Genomic DNA, 22,765 nt, shown 5'->3' with positions numbered 1-22,765 from the left:
CTGACTCGCTGGGGGCTTGGGCAAGCCCCTTCCCTTAGGGCTGCCTACTTGGGGCCTCAGGTGCCTGCTGCTCTCCCCATCAGAGGCTCTACCCTGTTCCAGGCCTTGGTGTCAATGGCCGTTCCCTCATTTCCTCGGCTTGGCTATCCTTATTCCTTCCCCTTGGACTTCCAGCTGTGGAGGTCCCCTGCTCATCATGGCCCTGGGGCCTCCTCCTGCCCCAGACCCAGGCCCTGAGCCCCTGAGTGGGCATCTTCTCTACTTTCTCGACACCATGCTGACCCACCACCCAGAATCCAGCCTAGACCACAGCCTTGCTGGCTGGTTCCCTTTTTCACTTTTCCCATTCTTTGAAACTCTCAAGCTATGACTAAATTTCTTTCATAGAAAGAAAAGAAAAAAAAAACGCCAAAACACAACACATCTATTCATCTAACTCCAGTGGACAGTGGATATAGCAGCATCAGATACATTACAACCAAAAACACAGAATCTGAGGCAGAGGATGGTGGCGTCCCCTCTTCTGGGCTCTTGGGGCGCCCCGCCTGGTCGCGTCTGCTCCCGGCACCTCGAGGGTGGGAGCCGGTTCACAGTGGCAGAGGCTGAGCGGCGCTGGCCATAGGGAGGCCAGGGATATGGGCCGGTTGGGTTCAGTGGCCTCCCATTCATTCTGGATGCATCAGGAGGGACCAGGCCATTGGCTCCAGGAAAGCGGACCTTTGCTCCAGTCCTGCCACAGGGGCAGGGAAGGAGGCCAGCCCATCTCAGGGCTGTGGGACCTCCGCGAGCAGCACAGTGGGGGGTTAATACCCCCAAACCTCCCAAGTGAGACCAACAGCTCTGGGCAGCCTGGGGGGCTGGACCCCTCTTTCTATCTTTCCCTTATGAGGGGCTGTGGGCAGACGGAGGAAAGGGAGGTATGGGACCGGAGGCTTTGATCTCTCCTGTAGCTGGATGAAGTGCAGGTGGGGAGACCCGAGGGCAGGGAGGAGGAGCCGGACAGCTGCAAAGAAGGGGGCGCAGCTGAGCAGCGCAGGGCCGGGCGGGACCTGGGGCGCAGCAGGCCGGCTCCCTGGGAGGAGGGCCCGCGGCGTGGGAGGCCGGGCGGGGGGGGGGGCCTCTGTGAGAGGGCCTCGATCACTTGCCCCCACGAAGCCCCGTCCTCTCCCAGGACGCTGCAGGCTATCCCCAGTAGGGCTCCTGGTCGGGTGGGTGGTCAAATCCCAGGCCGACGAAGGGGTGGCACAGGCCTCCGCGGGCCGGAAGCATTCCAAAGCCAGGCGCTTGGAGAGGGGCCCTCGGATCTCAGAGTCACGGGCTGGGGACCCGACTCGCTTCAGGGAACATTCCCGGCTCTACACAGGGGTGGATGGAACCTTACAGCGGGTTGGGGAGAAGGGGGCTGGTGGGCTGAATTCTCTGCTCTGGAGCCCGGAATCCTGCAGTAGCCACGCCTTAATCAAGAGGGCGGCTCCCAGGGAAGAACCCCACCGGCGGACGGAAGCTCCGCCCCCGTCGGAGCCTTTTCCCGGAGCCCCACCCACAGGGAGGAGCCTATGCAGGTCACGCCCACCCAGAGTCACAGTCTGCGTGGAATGGGCCGCGCCCGGGTCAGGAGAAGCTCTGCCTCATCAGACAGAAGTTCCGCCCACCATGGAACAGTGCTCCCAGGGAAGAGCTCCGCCCCCAGGGAGGAGCCTATCCCAGAGCCCCGCCTCCTTCAGAAGAACCCCCACGTGCTGGTAGAAGCCTACCAAGTGCCCCGCCCTCCAAGAGCCACTCCCCAATGGGAGGTGCCTTGTCCCCGCGGGAGTGGCCGTGTTCCCCCCAACCCGGAGACCCCAGGGAAAAGCCTATGCAGAGCCCTGCCTCATCCTGGAGCTCCGCCTCCTAAAGGAGGAGCCCCGCCCCCAGGGAGGAGCCCCGCCCCCAGGGAGGAGCCCTGCCCAGTCCCGTTTGCTGAGTGTCTGGCTCCACCCAGGGAAAAGCCCACCCCAGGCAGGGCCCGCACGGTCCGGGGGGGGGCGCGGGCGGCGCCTACTTGCAGGTGTGCACGTCGTAGACGCGCGTGCACTCCTGGCAGCTGACGTAGCAGCACCAGTGGAACACACAGCGGCACTTCTCCCGGCGCCGCTCCGCGCGCGCGTTGTGACCGCGGCCGCAGCACAGCAGGTCGCAGCCGTCGATGCCGTGCGAGCTGACGTTGCAGGTGCGGTCGCGCGTGCCGAAGGAGCCCGTCTCGGGGTTGGGCTCGCAGAAGTTGGGCGACGCTTCGTAGTAGACCAGGTCGCGCTCCGTGGGCACCTTGAAGTAGGTGTAGCGCGGCCGCAGGGTCTCCACCCAGCCGCGGGACTCCCGGTGCTTCTCTACCACCATTTCCGAGGCGCTGTCGTACTTGTCCTTGAGGAAGTCGCCGATGGCGCGGAAGTCGGGCTGCGACCACCAGCATGTCTTCACCTCGCAGCTGCCCGACAGCCCGTGGCACTTGCACTTGAGATGCATGTGGCTGGAGATGGCCTGCGGGGCACGCGCGGGAGCCAGCGTCAGGGGTGCGTCCCCCCCGAGGAAACAGCGTTACACGTCAACGGCAGCCCTCGTGCTCCATAAAGCCCGGGCAGAGGGGGCAGACTCCCAGACAGGGCCCCAGGGCCACCCCCTTTCTATGGTGCAGCTGCTGGTCCCTGCTCCCTTGCCAGACCCAAGCCTTCCCCGCTCCGGGCCTGGGGGGCTCCCCTCTCCGCGTCTCCTAGCTGAGTACTTCTACACTGTCTAGGGTGGAGTGAAGGCAGGACTGAGCTGCAGTGTGGGATGTCACACACCAAGAGCCGCAGCAAAGTGCAGGGATGCAGGGGAGAAAGGTGCTCCTTCTGACCCTGAGGACGCAGGCACGCTGCCCAGAGGTGGTGTGTAGGCTGGGTGGAAAGGCAGGAGTACTGAGCATGAGTAACGAGGAAGCTGGTCACTGTACGGGGTTGTAGAAGAAGAGGAACGCAGTGTTGGGACCTTTCCTCTTGCATCCCAGCTCTTTCATAATTTTGATGCTGACTGCATTATTGAAATGATAGCATGTTGGCTATCCTGAGTCAAATCAAATTTACTACTAATACTTGTTTCTGGCCGGGCACGTGGCTCACGCCTGTAATCCCACCACTTTGGGAGGCTGAGGTGGGTGGATTACTTGAGGTGAGGCCCGTGTCTACTAAAAATACAAAAGTTAGCTCGGTATGGTGGTGGGTGCCTGCGATCCCAGCTACTTGGGAGGTAGAGGGAGGAGAATCACTTGAGCCAGGAGGTAGAGGTTGCAGTGAGCAGAGATTGCACCACGGCACTCCAGCCAGGGTTACAGGGCAAGAGTCAGTCTCTAACAAAACAAAACCAAAAATACTCGTTTTACCTGTTTACTCTAAATGTGGCTACTAGAAAATTTATAATGATCTATGTGTCTCTGTGGGACAAATTATAATAATGTACAAGCCATTTGTGGCTCCCATTCTACTTCTATTGGACAGTTCTAATCTAAGGCTTCAGCTGGGCTCTGGGTCCCAATCCTGCCTCCTCTTCATCCCGTTCTGGCTCCTTCTTCAACTGCTCCCTCTGATATTCACTGTTTCCTATGGGCATCTGTAGAGTAGCATACCCACCCCCACCATCTGTCTAGTTTATCTAATACCATTTTATTTCCTCTTTTGTTTTAGTTTTACTTTGGATCAAAGATATATAAGGTGCATACTTTAAGGAGCCCAATAGTTTCCAAGACCAGCTTAGAGAAACAGCAATTGTGGTCCCACATGCAGCCTTTTGTCTACAACTCTAAGAACACATTTCTCTTGACAGCTCTTGATTTTTCAGCATTAGGCATTATTTACTGGCCTCTCACCGTGGCGGGTGGTAGTTAGTTCTCTCTCCCTACTCTACCACACTGATGCACACTCCAACCACCAACCCCTCCTGCCTAAAAACTAGCTTCATTTCACATCATATATTCACTGGTGGTATTGGGATGACGTTAGATGTCATACTTTGCGGAGACAAGTGATACATTATAATTTTTCTTTTCCTAAATGACTTTTTGTAGTTGTTGTTATTAATGTACTGATTCAGCCTCAAATTCTCCCTTATTTACATAATATTCTCTTCAAGATGCCCAAACACATCAGCTATTCTACCGATTTCATCTTCTTACGGAGATGCTGTCCCCCGCCCCCAGAAAAGGCCTTGTAAATTTTATGAAATGTCATGTCTAAAACCAAATCTTTTCTACTATCCCATTTAATTGATAGTTTTGCTGGGAAGTGAATTCTTGGCTTAAAATCATTTTTACATCTTAGAATTGTGAGTATTACTCTATTTTCTTTTCTTTTTTTCTTTTGAGTTAGAATCAACTCCTGTTGTGTAGGCTGGAGTACAATGGCCTGATCTCAGCTCACTGCAACCACCGCCTCCCGGGTTCAAGCAATTCTCCTGCCCCAACTTCCCGTGTAGCTGGGACTACAGGTGTGTGCCATCACACCTGGCTGATTTTTTGCGTCTTTAGTAGAGAGGGGTTTTACCATGTTGGTCAGCCTAGTTTTGAACTCTTGATCTCATGATCCACCAGCCTCAGCCTCCCAAAGTGCTGGGATTACAGGCGTGAGCCACCGTGCCTGGACTACTCTGTTTTCCTCTAGCTTTCATTATTGCTCCTGAAAAGTCTGGTACTATTTTGATTCCTGATCCTAAAGCCCAAACTGCACAGCCTCGTGTATCGTGAACCGGGCAATTGTATATATGTGGGGACTCCACACTGCACAGGGCGCTTTCTACGCTCCTCCTGCCGCTGAAGTTCTCTTCTGGAGGAAGATTAGTCTGAGTTACCTAATTCCTCACTGTTGAAAGGTGAATGTCCCCTGTTCACTCTTCACCCCTCTGTGACCCCTGATTCTACAGTCAAGGGCAGCTGCCATATTCTTGTTGCTATGTTGCTAAATCCAACATGGATGCCTCTTGGCCCTTACACCTGTCACTGCCTGTCAGCCATCTTCCCACCCTCGGTCGTCCACTGATATTCTAAGTCCTTCTTTGCAAACTGCTGTGTTCTTCAACAATTCATGGGTTAAAATCTTTACCTATGAAGATTACAGGCTCACCTGTAATCCCAGCACTTTGGGAGGCAGAGGCGGGTGGATCATTTGAGGTCAGGAGTTCGAGACCAGCCTGGCCAACATGGTGAAACCCCATCTCTACTAAAAATACAAAATTAGCTGGGCATGGTGATGCACGCATGTAATTCCAGCTACTCAGGAGACTGAGGCAGGAGAATCTCTAGAATCCGGGCAGAGGTTGCAGTGAACTAAGATCGTGCCATTGTACTCTAGCCTGGGCAACAGAGAGAGACTCCGTAGCAAAAAAAAAAAAAAAAAAAAAAAATTAGCTGGGTATGGTGGCATGTACCTATAGTCCCAGCTACTCGGAAGGCTGAGGCAGGAAAATCACTCGAATACAGGAGGTGGAGGCTGCAGTGAGCTGAGATAGGGCCACTGCACTCCAGCGAGGCTCTGCTCCCACTCCCCACAAACAGAAATCTTTACCCTCAAGGGTGACAGCATTAAGACGTAGGGCCTTTAGAATTTGATCAAGTGAGGTGGAACGTCGTGAGGGGGATTAGTGCCTGATATGGTTTGGATGTGTGTCCCTTCCAAATTTCATGTTGAGGTGTAATCCCCAGTGTTGGGCCTGGGACCCGGTAGGAGGTGTTTGGGTCATGGGGCCAGGTCCCTCATGAGTGGCTTGGTGCTGTCCTCATAGTAGTGAGTGCCTTCACACAAGGTCTGTGTGGCGACCTCTCTGCCACGCTCTCTTTCTTGCTCCTGCTCTGGCCCATGTGACGTGCCTGCCACCATGTGCCTGCCATGTGTGTAATCTCCCTGAGGTCTCCCAAGAAGCTGAGCAGATGCTGGTGCCATGCTGTGCAGCCGGCAGATCCGTGGGCCAGTTAAACCTCTCTTCTTTATAAATCACCTGGCCCCAGGCATTTCTTTATAGCCGTGTAAGAATGGCCTAAAACAATGACCTCCTAAAAGTAACACCAGATGCAGGCAGGCACAGTGGCTCACCCCTATAATCCCAGCATTTTGGGAGGCTGAATCAGGTGGATCACGAGGTCAGGAGTTTGAGACCAGCCTGGCCAACGTGGTGAAATGTCGGCTATACTAAAAATACAAAAATTAGCTGGGCATGGTGGTGCACACCTGTTATCCCAGCTACTTGGGAGGCTGAGGCAGGAGAATCACTTGAACCCGGGACGTGGAGGTTGCAGTGAGCTGAGATCACACCACTGCACTCCAGCCTGAGTGACAGAGCGAGACTCCATCTCAAAATAAAAAAGGAACCCGAGAGAACTGTACCCTTCTGCCGGGTAGGGACACAGAAACACCATCCGTGAGGAGCAGGCCCTCACTGGACAAGGAATGCGCTGGTGCCATGACCTTGGACTTCCCAGTCTCCAGAACTGTGGTATTAAACTTCCATTGTTTATAAATTATCCTGTCTATGGCATTTCATTGTAGCAGCACAGACAGACTAAGACACAGGCTCACGGAACTTCGGACAGCTTGGTCTGGGGTGGCCTCTCCACAACAAGATGCTGTTCGTTCCACTGCACGCCGTACTGTTCCCAGACCTCCAGCCTCCCTCCTCCTAAGTAACTGCCAGCTGTCCTTGGCATCGGGCCACCTGAGTGCCTGCACTTCCTCACTGCAGAGCTCCCCTCATCTCTGCGGCTGCCTGGCAGTCTCCCTCCTGGGCTGTGAGGGGCTCCTGTGGACCAGGCCTTCGCCCCATCCCTCGGGCTTGGCCACCCCAGTCCACAGGTGGGCTTGCCATCCCGAGGAGCGCACTGGACACTCTGTGCAGCTGGCTAGTGCAAAGCGTTACACACCCAGGCAAGAGTCCAGCAGACCCTTGGCCTGGTCACCATCCTCCCTCACCAGGATGCCCAAAGGAACCAGGGCACACGCCCCGCTGAGGAGGCTCCTTCTTCCCCACACCCCTGCGGGCCGTGAACCTACCTGGCGCCCAGCCTCGTTGTTGTGGCGGTTCATGGCTGAGCGGGCATCTGGCCGGTTCTCCCGGGCATCGGCGAATTCCCGAGACACCATCCCACCAAACTCGGTGTCCTCACTGCAGCCACCCCACTTCCAGTCCTTGCCTGGTGAGCCCTGGTGGCGGCTGCTGCAGCCACAGATGGCGGCCGTGCCCTCTGCACATGAGCGTGTCACCGCGAAGGCCACACCGGCTGAGGCAATGGCGTGGACAAAGGCTGACTCCCGGGTCGCTGCAGAGAGAGGAGAGACAGAGCGTTAGCAGGGCTCAGCTCCGAGGCCGAGGCCGGACTTGGGAAGGGCAGGGTCCGAGCCCATTTGCATCGCTCTAAAGGAGCTCCTGAGGCTGCATGGTGGAAAAGGCAAAGTGGCTTACTTGGTTCACGATCTGCAGGCTACACAGAAGCATGGCTCCAGCAGCTGCCTCTGGCAAGGGCCTCAGCCTGTTTCTACTTGTGGCAGAAGGGGAAGGGGAGGTGAAGGGGAACCAGTGTGTGCAAGAGATGACATGGCGGCAGAAGAAGCCAGAGACGGGACGTTGGCAGCAGGCCCTTTTTAACAATCAACTTTGGCTAGGTTCAGTGGCGCATGCCTGTAATCTCAGCACTTTGGGAGGACGCGGTAGGAGGACTGCTTGAGACCAGGGCAGACTTTTCAACATAGCAAGACCCCATCTCTTCAAAAATTAAAAATATCAAGTGGGTGTGGCCCTAGCTACTTGGGAGGCTGAGGCAGGAAGATCGCTTGAGCCCAGGAAGTCAAGGCTGCAGTGAGTGATGATCACACCACTGCACTCCAGCCCTTTTAAAAAAACAAACAGCTGGGCGTGGTGGCTCACATCTGTAATCCCAGCCCTTTGGGAGGCTGAGGTGGGAGGATTGCTTGAGCCCAGTTGTTTGAGACAAGCCTTGGCAATGTAGCCAGACCCCATCTCTACAAAAGATTTTAAAAATTAGCAAGGTGCAGTGGTGTGCCGGTAGTCCCAGCTATTCAGGAGGCTGAGGTGGGAGGATTGCTACAGCCCAGGAGCAGTGAAGTATGATGGCATTCCAGCCTCGGCGATAGAGCAAGACCCTGTCTTTGAGGAAAAAAAAGGACTGAGGACAGTGGCTCATGCTTGTAATCCCAGCACTTTAAGAGGCCGAGGCGGGCGGATCACAAGGTTAGGAGTTTGAGACCAGCCTGGCTAACATGGTGAAAGCTGGTGTCTACTAAAAATACAAAGATTAGCGGGGCGTGGTGGCAGGCACCTGTAATCTCAGCTACTTGGGAGGCTGAGGCAGGAGAATCTCTTGAAACTGGGAAGCAGAGGTTGCAGTGAGCCCAGATCATGCCACTGCACTCCAGCCTGGACAACAAGAGTGAAACTCTGTCTCAAAAAAATATATATATATATGGCACCAGGCCAGTGTGCACCTGGAAAGATGGTCGACATCACCCACCTTGGGGATGTGCAAATCGAAACCCAGTGAGGGGCTGCCCCACACATACTGGGACGGCTGAATCCAAGTATGGAGAGTAGCAAGTGTTGGCAAGGACGTGGAGGAGGCAGATCCTGACCCTTGCTCGAGGCTGGAGGGAGGGGAAGGCGCGGGCCCCTTGGGAGGCACTTTGGCAGTGTCTTCAAGGGCAAGCATTCACCAGCCATTAGAAGTTAGTTTGCCCCGTCAGAAACCCATGTCTGTGCAAAGACTCATAAGCAAATGTTCACACAAGCCCCAAACTGGAAGTATCCCAATGTCCATCAACAGGGATGCCTAAAAAACAGTGGCAGGTCCATAACAGCATTCAATTTACAAATAATAAGAAAAATAGCATGAAGGACCTCAGAATAGTCACATGGCTGAACAAAGGCAGGAAAACCAGACAGCCGCATCCTTCTGCTGTCCAGACAGCCCGGGGTGCAGACCCCAGAGTGTGGCTCCGCCCCACACACCACCCACTTCTGCCCCGCTTCTTGCTGTTTTCTTCCTTCACCCCAAACACTGGCACTTGCATGGCCCAGAGGCAGGGCTGCCTCTTCTGGAATCTTCTGAAGACCAGTGGCCTCCAGCGCCGCCTCCCCAGGGCCAGCCCCAGTGCCCCAAATGCCCCTGCCCCCAGCTTGGAGGGCTGCAGGGTGTCTGCTGCTGCTGGCACTGGAGCTGCCTGGGTCCTTGCACTCAGCTTCTTTCTTCCCCAAATAGGGAAATGGAAGCTAAGATGAGGAAGTGGCGTTGCTTGTGCAGAAGGGTGTGAGAGAGGGCTGGAACTTAGGAGGAAGCTCAGGTGGCCAGGGCCAGAGGGATGGGCATGAGTGGTGGCCTGGGCTTTGCAGAGGCCAGGTCCCCAGCCAGGCTTCCCCAGCCAGGATGAGAGAATGTGCTGTGTCCTAGGGGTGGGTGTATGCAGATACTTCTGCAAGGGCAGGAGGAGAGGCATTGGGCCTGGTTAGGCCCTGCTGTCATTGATAAAAGGCGCTCAGGGCTGGGCGCCTGTGATCCTGGCTACTCAGGAGGTTGAGGCAGGAAGAGCACTTGAGTTCAGGTGTTGGAGGCTGCAGTGAGCTACGATTACACCACAGCACTCCAGCCTGGCCAACAGAGTGAGAACCTGTCTCAAAAAATAAAAATAAGAAGACAGGCACTCACTTTGGACCCACCCTCCAGCACAGTAAGGAACGCAGTGCCTGCTGTTTGCTAAGCATTGCAGTCTGCGCCGGGGAACCAGCAGGGAGCCGGCCAGGAAAGAACCCGGCCTGCTGCTGAGTGGGGCTCTTACAGACCTAGGAGAAGACACCTGTGCTTCGGGGCCCCCCTGCCTCAGCTTGGCCTCTGGGAGCTGCGTGTGCCCTGGGGAAGGCCCCTCCATGTCTCTGCTTCTGAGCCCCACCTTTCCTTGGCTCTGACCTCTCTCCCCTCCAGGGCCTCAGCCAGCAGGAGGGAGAAGGGAGCTCCGGGGCCCTCTCACGGGGACAGCAGGAGGCCTGGGGTTCTCCTGCCGCCAGGGTCCTCCCACGGGAGAAGGTGGGGGTGGGGTGGACACGGCTGCATCCCACTGTGTCCCCCACTCCTCCTTGGCAGAGGCCCCCAATGGTCCTCTCAGGGTCACAAGAAAGTAGGGGCTTGTGACCTCCTCTGCCACCTGGACCTGCAGGAAGCTTTCATCCTCTAGCGGATGGGGCTGACAAGGTCTGGATATTTGTCCCCACCCAGACCTTATGTTGAACTGACATCCCCAGGGCTGGGGTGGGGCCTGGTGGAGGTGAAGGGGTCGTGGGGACAGCCTGGGGCCTGGTGGAGGTGAAGGGGTCGTGGGGACGGGCTGGGACCTGGTGGAGGTGAAGGGGTCGTGGGCGTGGGTCCCATGGCCTGGTGCTATCCTTGACATTACTTACAAGTGAGTTCTTGCAAGACCTAGTTGTTGAAAAGTGTGTGGCATCTCCTCCCCAACTCTCTCCCGCTCTGCCCTCCTCACCATGTGAGACGCCTGCTCTCCCTTTGCCTTCCACCATGATTGGAAGCTTCCAAGCCTCCTGAGAACCAGGAACCAGAGCCATGCCTCCCGTGCAGGTGAGAACCGTGAGCCAATTAAACATCTTTTCTTATGAATTACCAGCCTTCTGTGGTGGCTCACGCCTGTAATCCCAGCACTTTGGGAGGCCAAGGCAGGCATGTAAACGAAGTCAGGAGATCAAGACCATCCTGGCCAACATGGTGAAACCCCGTCTCTACTAAAAATACAAAAGTTAGCTGGGCACGTTGGTGCGCGCCTGTAATCGCAGCTACTCAGGAGGCTGAGGCAGGAGAATCGCTTGTACTCAGGAGGCGGAGGTTGCAGTGAGTTGAGATCAGGTCATTGCACTCCAGCCTGGCAACAGAGCAAGACTCCAACTCAAAAAAAAAAAAAAAAAAAAAAATTACCAGCCTCAGGTGTTTCTTGATAGCAATGCAAGAATGGCTTCATTCAGGGCACAGGCAGGTGGTTGCTGGCTGCCCAGTAGAGGACAGACAGAGCAGCCCCTGGGGCTTGTGATACCCTCGGGCCCAGGCTGGCAGGGGCAGAAAGGCATGAGTGAGTGAGTGCACACTCGCAGGCGCCCCCACATGGCCCGGCACGCATCCACACACAGCCAGCACACAGAACGCACGTTTTCCCCCATACCAAGAACACACAAGGTGGAAGGTAACTGAGGCTGTGGCGTCGCATCAGTGTCCCTCTGGCTGCTGGCAAAGCCACCTGAGCCCCTTGAGCCTGCTTTGGTCGACTTCTGTGGATTGGCCAACAGTCCTGTCCCCTCCCCAGGGCCTTGTCCATATCAGGCCTAGACACCCATTGCACCCAGTCACAAGCCCAGAAGAAAACTCTCCATTTCTTCTGTATCCACTTCCCAGCACCAGCTCAGGAAGGGCTCTGCTTGCTGGCCAGAGACTATCCGGTTCTGAAACAGCCCTGGCCACCCAGGCTGCCCTGGCCTTCCCAGGTGGCCCTGGGGTGTCTCAGCCAATTTTCCCCTCCTGGTTCTTTTCTGTGGGTCCATCTTCCACCCTGCTATGAAGAGCCCCCTAGAAGGGATGGACACCGCCAGATTCCAGCTTCCTCCCTACACCATATGCATGCACACATAGACACATGCACACCACACACGCATGCACACCCCACCTGATGCACATGCACACACATGCAAACACACACATGCATGCACACCACACACACACATGCACACATCACTCATATGCATATATATGTACATCTATCACACACACAAGCACACATATATACCCACCACATGCATGCATGCACATTTACACATACATGCACACATACATGCAAACACAGCTTACACATCCCCCACACATGCATGCCAGGCAGACATACCACATATACTATACACATGCACTCACATTGCATGCACACCCAACCCCACTCACATGCACGCACACAAACACATGCACAACACATAACACACAAACACATATGTGAATACCACACGCATGCATGCACACCCCCAATGCACACCCCACCCCACTCACATGCACACACAAACACACACAACACATGTACACATATGAATACCACACAATACACATACATGCACACACACACCCACATGCACACTCTACCCCACTGACATGCACACACGTACATACACATACATGAATACCACACAATACACATACATGCATGCACACACCCCACATGCACGGCCCATGCCCATGCACGCACACACATGTACACACATGCACATCTCCCACAGATGCACACACACACACACACCCCTCCACACATGCACACACACAGATGCACACACACAGATGCACACACACACACCCCTCCACACATGCACACCTGTCCCCTGCAGCACACTCGGCAGGCTCAGGTTGTTGCCCGGTACCAGTCTGGCCATTCCAAGCCCCCTCTGGATTTCTGTCCTCTCCTGATGTCAGTGCTACTCCCTAGCCTCAGGCTGCACTCAGCCCTTTGTCTTTACCTGGGGCTCTTTCCAGTGCCTTCCTTGGCTCAGTCTGGACCTGCTGTGCCCCTGCCTGCTCTGAGGGGAGTGGCCAGGGCCAGGTGTCCTCTACATCTGGCTGCCCCTCCCCAGCCAGGAAGATTTGTCCGCTGACTCCCTCCCCAGCCCTGGCTCCCTAGGGGCAGGGACTGTGTTTGGCTCACCTTTTATTTCCAATCTGGAGCACAAGGCCCAACCCATAGATATTTCTTGGGGCCAGAGTGAAGGGCAGGAGCCCTGGGCTGAGTCAGGGAACTAGGCAGGCCCACCCTTGCCCCTCTAAGGCACCCAGGCCCATCATGCAGCCTCTGCTGTTCCCTTTCCCAGGGAGCAGCTAGGCAGCTCTAGAAACTTAAAGCCCCCACCCCTGACCTTCCTTAACACAACTGATCAATTCACAGACAGGCCTGGAGGGGCCTTTGCTGAATCCACTGCCCCTGAGTGAATTCACGTGTGGCTGGATACAGAGCCACACGTGAATTCACTCTATGAATCCTCTCTATGCTTACAAGCCTAAGTGCCTGCTCTGCTCTTTGAAGGACTCAGGTGGTCCCTTCGCCTAGTCAGCACCCCTTTCCTGCCGTCTGCCCCACTTCCCTTCCAGGGAGGCTTGAGAGGCAGGGCTGAGGAATGTCCTGGGTGCTCCTAGAGCTTATGGATGGCACACAGCTCCACCTGCCCTCCCGGCTGGACTCTCTTACTCCCACATGGCCTGGGCATCCCACACCCTGAATACCCTGCCCCAGCTGAGGCTGCCTTCCCACCTCGCCAGCAGGCTTCTACAGGAGTCTGTCTCCAAGGCCAGCCCCTCCCTCCTGCCCTTCCCTGGTTCCTGAACTTCTGATAAGGGGAGAACCAGAGCCTGCGGCCAGGGCTCACTGTGCCTCACCCATGCCCTTCCCAGAACAAGGGCCTGGAGATCCTGCTTATCAGAACTCAGGCAAACAGCCCCAACAGCCAGACACACTTAGGGGCAAGGGCGGTGGTGCTCAGGGCTTCCACTCGGACAGAAAAGAGCTCATTCTTGCTCGGTTCGGTCACCAGCAGGCTGAGCCTGGATTTCCCCTCTTGTCACATGTGGAGGTGGAGCTCCTGGGCAGGCTGAGACAGCCGTGGAGTAGGCCTTTGATTCAGTCGTGAGACAAGAAGTCTCTGCAGGGAGGCTCGGATCCCAGGCCAGACACCCCCATACCAGGCCAGAGTAGAAGCTGCAGGCTGCAAGACCATTGGCCAGAAAAGCAGGAGACCCTGTGTTCCGGCCAGGACAGCCTGCGTTGAGGTGTGTCAGCAGTTCCGCAGCAGCTCGGAGTGTTGATCAAGCACAACGGGAAAAGCCTCAGCTGTGCACTGGAGAAGGCTGGCAGATGGCAGCTGACACTGGGGACTGGGTTCGCCTTGCCTGAACGGGACACACAGTACCGTGTGCCTCCTGGGAGGATGCATGAAGACCAGCCACATGTAGCCTTCGAGGTCTTCGGGCCAAAAATGCGCAGCCCACAGATCCCATCGCTGGGAGACGTCAAACCCACCCCAGTTGGTGGCTGTTGTGCAAAATGCCTAACTGTGCTCCTCGGAGGTCTCAGGGGCACGACAAACAGGGCAGAGCGGAGGAGCCAGAGGCATGGCATCACCAGAAGTAGCAAGGGACCCCGGGTGGGACTGTGGGACAGAAAAGGGATCCTGATAGAAAAACGGAGGAAAGCTGAGTGGTGTCTGGAGCGTGTGAACAGAACACACTTCAGTGCTGAGTGATTGGCACGGTTATGCGCCAGGGGTTGGGTGAGGGGACTCAGGCCCTCAGTGCCACTCCTGCGATGTTTCTGTAAGTCTAAAGTTATTTCAAAATAAAAAGGTAAGCCTGGGCAACATAGCAAGACCCTTTTTCTTAAAAAAAAAATCAAGATAAATGAGTTAGGCGTGGTGATATGCAGGTGTAGTCCTAGCTATGTGGGACACTGATGCAGGATTGCTTGAGCCCAGGGTTTCAAGGTGGCAGTGAGCCATGATGGCACCATTGTACTCTAGCCTGGGAGAGAATGAGACCTCATCTCTAAAAATAAGAAAATAAATAAATAAAAAAAAGTTTAAAAATGTCCTGAAACAATGCAAGGAAGACTCCCAGAATGCCCACGTGGCAGCCATAGCAGCAAGAGATGAGTCCCTATAGGATGCATTCCACCCAAGTTTCTATGGAGAGGCTGCAGTGGCTCACTACCCTCCCAAAATAGGGAGCGCAAACGAGGGGCTGCGTCTGGGAGCACAGGCATCACTCTGGAGAGAGAACCCATTGCTCTGATCAGATTTCCGCAGGCCTTTGAAGCACACGGGTTACAAACCACTGCCCAGAGTCATCTGTTTACAGAGGAGCCAACTCCGGGCTCCCCTGAGGCCAGGACTCACACCCAGGCTCTGCCGTCCTGGCAGCCAGCCCACAGAAGCCAGGTTCTTTGCCACAAACACCTTTGTCAGGGGTTTCTGCTTTTGTTGACACAACAGAGGCATCCTGCCCACGGGAAGCACCAGCACCAGCCATCCCAGAAGGCCAGGGAATCATCCCAGTCAGCAGGAAAGTGCGCTCATGAGAGTGGGCTGCCGGAGGCCCCACTGCGATGGGACGCAGGCTCCTGGCAGGCAGGGTGCTTAGACACAAATGCTGGCAATTTGCCGAGTCACCTGAGGAGGAGCCTGGGTGAACTTTTTCAACCACCTAAGGCCTGCCCTATTCAGGCCAAGATTTTTATTCTAACACAGCAGTCAGCGGTCAGAAAAAGGAAAAAGAAGAAACTATATAACAAAATTGTTCTGTAAGGGGATCTCTTCCACCTGCGAAAACTATCTTTCCCAGAAACTTGCTGTGTCTCATTTAGCACTTATTTACTGAATTCATCCAAAGTATCTGTTATCTACCTTTCCTTCCTTTCATTCATTCATCCACCCATCATCCACATCCATCCATCCATTTATCTATCATGCCATTCATCCATCTATCCATCCATTACCTATCATCCATCATCTACCACCATCTACCATCTGTCCATCATCAATTCATCTATTCATTCACCATCCATCCATCCATCATCCATTCGTTTATTATCCATCATCTACCATCCATCACCACCCATCCATCCTCACATCATCTACACATCATCTGTCATCTACATCAATCCATCCATCATCCATCATCCATCTGTCCATCATGCACATCTATCTATCATCCACCATTCATCTATTCATCATCCGTATCCATACATTATCCACACATCTACCATCCATGCATCCACAATCCATCTATTGTCCATCCATTACCCATCATCCACCATCCACCACCACGCATCCATCCATTCACCCTTCACCTATTCATCATCCTTTTTTTTTTTTTTTGGGACAGAGTCACCTAGGCTGGAGTGCAGTGGTGCAATCTTGGCTCACTGCAACCTCCGCCCCCTGGGTTCAAGCCATTCTCCTACCTCAGCCTCCCAAGCAGCTGGGATTACAGGCACCTGTCACTGCACCTGGCTTTTTTTTTTTTTTTTTTTTTTGTATTTTTAGTAGAGACAAGGTTTCACCATATTGGCCAGGCTAGTCTTGAACTCCTGACCTTGTGATCCACCTGCCTCAACATCCAGCACCTCCCAAAGTGCTGGGATTACAGGCGTGAGCCACTGCAACTGGCCCTATCTATTCATCACCTATCCATCAATTTATCATCCATCCATCCCCCATTCCACCATCATCCATTCATCTATCATCCCTTCATCATCCATCCATTCATCATCTATCCATTACCCATCATCCACCATTCATCCATCCATCATCCATTCATCCATCTATCCACCATCCACCATCCATCCATCCAGGATCTGAGAGTTCCTAATAAGCCGGCACTAGGCTGAACTAGGAATATGAGATGAATAAGAAACAAAGTGCCCACTCTCAAAAACCACAGTAAGAAATCCTCCAGAAAGTGGACTTCTGCTCAATATGATAAAATTTCTAACAAGCTAGGCTTTCTGAAAGTTGAAGGGGTTCCTGTCCTGGCAATAATAAAACAGTCTCGATGACCCACTTTCAAGAGAGTCCTTGCCTTGGTAAGAAGAATGAACCAGGGGAAGCCTTCCCTATCTCTAGTGGGGGATCTGCTGGTGTGTGTTAGGTTTTTTGCCTGGGACTGTGCTAAACCACGTTCCTTTGGGAGCTTACAGTTCACAAGGGAGACAGTGAAGGGGACACACAGCAAGGCTTGGCAACATGAGCTCTGAGGCAGGCCTGGGATGGAGAGGTGATGGGTAGTGGGTGCACAGATGGATGGCTGGGTGGATCGATAGATAAATGATGGATTGAGGGATGGCTGATGGATGGATGAATGGATGAATGATAGATTCAAGGAAGATGAATGGTGGATGGATGGTAGATGGATGGATAGATGGATGATGGATTTAAAAATGGCAGATAGATGAATGGATGGATAGAATGATGGTTGTTGATGGTGGATGGATGGATGGATGGATTGATGGATGGTGAATCATGATGGATAAATGGATGGTGATGGTGGATGGATGGATGGATGGTGAATCATGCATGATGGATAAATGGATGGTGATGGTGGATGGATGGATGGATGGTGAATCATGCATGATGGATAAATGGATGGTGATGGTGGATGGATGGATGGATGGATGGTGAATCATGCATGATGGATAAATGGATGGTGATGGTGGATGGATGGATGGATGGTGAATCCTGCATGATGGATAAATGGATGGTGATTGTGGATGGATGGATGGATGGATGGATGGTGAATCATGCATGATGGATAAATGGATGGTGGATGGATGGATGGATGGATGGATGGTGAATCATGCATGATGGATAAATGGATGGTGATTGTGGGTGGATGGATGGATGGTGAATCCTGCATGATGGATAAATGGATGGTGAAGGTGGATGGATGGATGGATGGATGGATGGATGAGTTGATGGATGGTGAATCATGCATGATGGATGAATGGGTGGTGATGGTGGATGGATGGATGGATGGATGGATGAGTTGATGGATGGTGAATCATGCATGATGGATGAATGGGTGGTGATGGTGAATGGATGGATGCACAGCTGAGGGCAGTGCATGTTGTCAGGTGCAGGGAATCATGAGATGAGCTTTGATGGTGACTTTCTCTCCTGCATCTCAGAACTTTTGGACTAGAGGGATGTTAATAAATCCTTTGTTTCTATGTTTGGATTTAATGGGTTTTTCAAGTATCAGAGAGCATTTGGGGACTAACAGAGGACTACCAAGTGTTTTTATTTTGTTGAGAGAGACAAAGACATACATACATATATAAAATCCACCAAGATCTATCATCATAACTTCAGAAAAAGACCTTTGAACATCAAATAGGAGGGTACGTTTCCAAATTCTTTTTTCTTTTTTTAGATGGAGTCTCACTCTGTTGCCCAGCCTGGAGTGCAGTGGTACAATCTCAACTCACTGCAACCTCCTCCTCTCAGGTTCAAGCAATTCTCCCACCTCAGCCTCCCTGGCTGGGATTACAGACACGTGCCACCACACATGGCTAATTTTTGTATTTTTAGTAGAAATTGGGTTTCATCATGTTGGCCATGTTGTTCTCGAACTCCTGACCTCAAGTGATCCTCCTGCCTCGGCCTCCCAAAGTGCTGGGATTACAGGCATGAGCCACTGTGCCCAGTCCCAAATTCTTTTTTTTGAGATGGAGTTGAACTCTTGTTGCCCAGGCTGGAGTGCAATGGTGTGATCTCAGCTCACCACAACCTCTGCCTCCTGGGTCCAAGCCATTCTCTTGCCTCAGCCTCCCGAGTAGCTGGTATTACAGGCATGAGCCACCACGCCCAGCTAATTTTGTATTTTTAGTAGAGACAGGGTTTCTCCATGTTGGTCGGGCTGGTCTCAAACTCCCGACCTCATGTGATCCACCCGACTCAGCCTCCCAAAGTGCTGGGATGAATTGATGGGTTCACACCCGGCCCCAAATTCTTAAATGTGGAAGAACATTGCCCAAATCACTCCCAAATCCTTGTCTTCACACTGCACTAAAGCTGCTCAGTCTGCCACTATTTATTCAGCAGCGACTGTCTTCTAAGCGGCAAAGAAGGCTGCAGCCTTTGTCCCCTTGGAGCTGATGTTTCTTTGGGGAGGGCACCCAGGAAGCATTTCAGCAGGGAAAGCTGTGTGCTCAGAAGGTAGGTGCTGAGGGAGCACAGCATGGAGGCTGCCCTTCTCTGGGGTGACAGTGGGAAAAGCAGTTCCAAGCCTCTTCTTATATTAACTAATGAGAGAAGTGGCCCCAACAGGGAGATGGCTCAGAGAGGGTCAGCCATGGGCCCCAGGCTACACAGCAGTGAGTACAGAGCCCAGGCAGAGGGGTCCCAAGAGAGGTCCCTCAACCCATCATCACAGGCTCCAGCAGCTTCAGTGGGTGTTCCCATGGCTGGTGCTCCATGGCCAGAGCCTCGACGTGACAGGGAGCCCATCTGCCTGGCTGGGCCCCCACCCCATGGTCAAGGGCTCATGCCTATCTATGGAACAGCTGTGGGGGCTGATACGGGGCCAGAGGAGAGGGACAGCCTGGGACTGCTGGGCTCCTGGGGTGTACCTATTGGTCCAGAGGGGACTCCTGAGTGGCATACTGAGGGACAAACATAACTTGAAGGAGAGAAAGTTCTGGGGCAGGGGGTGGGGATTGTTGTTAAATGCCACCACTGGACAATGAAATCCAGCTCCTCGGAAAGGCAGCGTGCTCGGTCTGAAGGGGCTTCACCCAGGCTGGCCCCTCCGGGAAGCCCAGCAGCGAACTATGACTGGAGGCTTCCAACAAGGGTCATGGCTGGGGGCCAATGAATCACTTCAGGGCAGCCCTGGGGACCCAGGTTCAACTGGGGTGGGGGCACACCTATATCTTAAAGGGTCTCCAGTGATTCTGATGTATCAACTGGGGTGAGATTCCTCAAGCTCAGATTGCATTCTGTGCTGACCCCTCCTCTGGGCTATGACCAGAAGGGAGGCTATGGACAAAGCTGGCCATGGCTTGGCCATGACTTCGTAAGGGCTGTATGGGACCCTGGATAGGAGACTGCCAGGAGGAGAAGGCGGTTGGTGTGGGGGGGGGTTGTCATGCTGATGGCCATCCCCCCATCAGTGGGCAGTGGTCATTGGGTCTCTGGCCTGGCCTCTTCCTGAAGGTGGGTACCTTGGTCACAAGCTCTGGGATTCAGGGGCCTGGCTGCTGGTAGCTTGTGGCTGGGCTGCTCAGACAGGAGGGGGCTATGGCTCTGCCTCTCTGGCCCCATCCTGGGGCAGCCGACCTCCTTTCCTGGGAGCTAGGGATGCCGCCTGTGCCCAGCCAGCTTCTTGATGTTGATACATGCTTACCTGGCCATGCCTCCTGGGGCCCTCCAATGCTGTCCCCAGCCCCTGGAACCCCATGGCTTCGTCTCTTCCCTTGGCAATGCTGACTGTCTGGCTGGACACCCCCAGTTCTGGCAGGGATGCACAGGCCGAGGAAGGACCTCATGGTGGCCTGGACAGTCCAGCCGGGCGCTGGGGGTCCAGACTCCCAACACTGCCCACTGCCCAGCAGAGAAGCTCTGCTGAATCCCCGCCAGGGAGTTCCCACCTCCACTGTGACAAAAATGCCCTCTGCCCCACAGGTGCACCTACTCCTGCCAGCTCCTCTCCCCAGGTCTGCAGGGCAAAGGCTCCACCCCACAGGCCTGGAGCCTGCCTGATCTTCAAGCCCTTTCCTCTCTCCTCCAGGCGTCGGGAGGGTCACAGGGAACACAGGCCCCGTGTGCAGGCTGCTCCCTGCTTGACTACCACACATCCACCACATACCTCGGACCCACAGAGCTGGGGGACAGTGACCACCCCAAATGCATTGGGTTCTCCCTCCTGGTGCTCACACCTGCCACGAAGGGGCTGAGTCAGGGGTGCCTTGGATCCCAGCTGCAGCCATCCTCGCAGACCCGCCACTGTAACCCCAAACGTCATCTGGGGACCATCGTCCCTGACAAAGGACAAGCAAAATCCTTCCTGTGCCACGGCAGGCTTCCAGAGCAGCCAACGGATGGGCCCTCTTCCCCCACCGAGGCCCAAACACGGGGGACGAAGGCCCTCTGCGGCCGGCACGCGGGGAGCTCAGGCCGCGCCCCCATCCCCGCCGGAGACGGAGCCGGCGCCCGGGCGCCTCCCCTCGGGGCTGCCCACCTTCCCTCATTCCTGCGGCCCCAGGAGGAGCCAGGCGGCCGGGAGGGGGTGTCGCGGTGGCATTTGGTAATCACGGCCGGCACAAAGGCCCCGGAGCCACCTGAGAGCGGAATGCCGCCCGCGCCCCAGCGCGGCCGCGGCCCCTGACACCGCCGGGCGGCCCTCGCGGCCGGGCGCCGCGCTGACCCGCTGGGGCGCTTGAATCCGGCTTTGTGCGCCACTGTCACGCCGAGTTAGGCCCACAATGGCCGGCGATATTTTATATGAATTTCCCCCTGGTCGGTGATTAGGCGGGCGCAGGCCAGTCATAGCAACCTGGAAGTATGCGCCGCGCGCCAGGCCGTCGGGCGCGAGGGGAAATCCCCATTCAGACGCTTTAATGCAGCGCCGCGAAGGGCGTGTGAACCGCCCGCGCATTTGCACTCTCCCCTTGTGCTTAATCTTGTCGCCGTCGCTGGGATATTGTGCTCCCAGCCGGACGCTGCGGGAAGTCGGCCGGGGTCCCCCTCCCACTGCGGGGAGCTAATGATACACCAGAGAGGCCGCCGGAGCCAGGGGAGCCCCCACCCCAACGCATCTGAAACGGCAACACTTTCCGATGGGGGGGTCAGGGGTCGCAACCTGGATTTGGGGACGCGGGTTCCCTAAAGAGCTGCCCTCTGTGTCACCTGTCCTGGCAGGCAGGCCCCATCTCTGTGCCGGTCTTATAGGCAGGGGACACACAGGGAGGCTTCGGACCACCCCCGAGGGGCTCCTGGGGGTTCTGCGGGAAGGAGAGGAGGCTGGGCTGTCTCCTGCCTGGGGAAGGCGCTGGGGAGATGATGGGGGGACTTGCGGGGCACCCAGCAAGGGTGGTGCGCAGGAACCCTTTCTTTACCCTCCCCACCCTTTGGGGCTGGAGGGGTCCTGGGCTGTAACCAGGAACCTGAGTATGCTTTGAGTGCGGTTGGCCTGAGGTTCACAGCCCAGGGCAGTGGGTGGGAACTGGAAATGCTGGGGGAGGGGTGATGTGTGAAGTGTGAGTGGGGCAGCCGCTGTTGCAGGCCCCGCCCACACTGGGGAGGAAGCAAACCCCAGGCCTCTGGGAGGTGTCCACCGGAGTGGTGGGAAGCACACCTATTTCACAAGCATAAGAGATTGCATACCTCCCCACCCACCCCCCGCCCAGCCACAAACCCCTCCGGTAGGTGCCAGGGACTGGGACTTGGAGGGCACAGAGGGTGTGGGCACAGGTGGTGTCCCTAGGCTCCCGGGCTCAACCTCTCCTGGCCTCACTCCCCTTTGCTAAGGATCACATGCCCAGAGCAGGCTAGGCTCTCCACAGAACCTCGAGCTGCCTGAGACCCAGCAGCCGGGCCCTGGACTGCTCCATCCACTGCAGCCACCCCTGCCCTGCTTCTGTCCCTGTGTCTTCTTCGCTAGCTTCACTTTGCCAAGGGTCAAGAGAGGAGTGTCTCCAGCTCTGCAGGGAAGTGAGCCCTCTGGTGCCTGGGGCCTGCTGCAGGGGACAGAGAAGCTATGTGGTGTGCCCAGTCTCCATGCACTCCAAATTCCTCAAATGCTTTCTGCCCCAGGCAGGTTGAATGTCCTGTTCCTTTTGGACCCCAGAAGAGAGGGCTCTTCAGAGACCAGGTTTGGCTTCTGTGGCGGAGCCTCATGTTCCAAGGGCCGATGGTTTCTCCCAGCTGCAGTCTGGCGGCCCCAGCCCCAGTCCCAGGCCAGGGAGAGGACAGATGGCCTGAAAGCAGGAAGTGTGAGGATATGAAGCTCCTTCCCATGTATGTTCACACTCAGGCACACACGCAGACGTGCACACACACATGCATACACACAGGCCCGCACACACTATAGGCACACATTTGCACCCCTCCCGATGCACACACGAGGGTGCACACTCACACGTGTAAACACACAGGAGGCTGGGCTCCTCTCCTCACAGCTGGCCGGGGGTTT

General features: G+C 55.2%; 1 protein-coding gene across 1 annotated transcript in view; it reads right to left on the bottom strand.

Annotated features, from left to right (window-relative positions):
* Window positions 1-408: 408 nt before the first annotated feature.
* WNT3A (Wnt family member 3A) overlaps window positions 409-22,765 on the bottom strand; it is a 55,132-nt gene continuing 32,775 nt past the window's right edge. Inside the window, exons 3-4 of the mRNA XM_008985662.5 lie at window positions 7,047-7,312; window positions 409-2,517 (exon numbers count right to left, since the gene is read on the bottom strand). Of these exons, the coding sequence (XP_008983910.1) occupies window positions 2,038-2,517; window positions 7,047-7,312 (746 nt within the window). The 3' untranslated portion in view covers window positions 409-2,037. The remainder of the gene's footprint in view (window positions 2,518-7,046; window positions 7,313-22,765) is intronic.

Source organism: Callithrix jacchus, chromosome 19, assembly GCF_049354715.1.
Source record: "Callithrix jacchus isolate 240 chromosome 19, calJac240_pri, whole genome shotgun sequence".
In the NCBI taxonomy this organism is placed as follows: Eukaryota; Metazoa; Chordata; class Mammalia; order Primates; family Cebidae; genus Callithrix; species Callithrix jacchus.
This window is presented reverse-complemented; position numbering and strand designations above follow the sequence as displayed.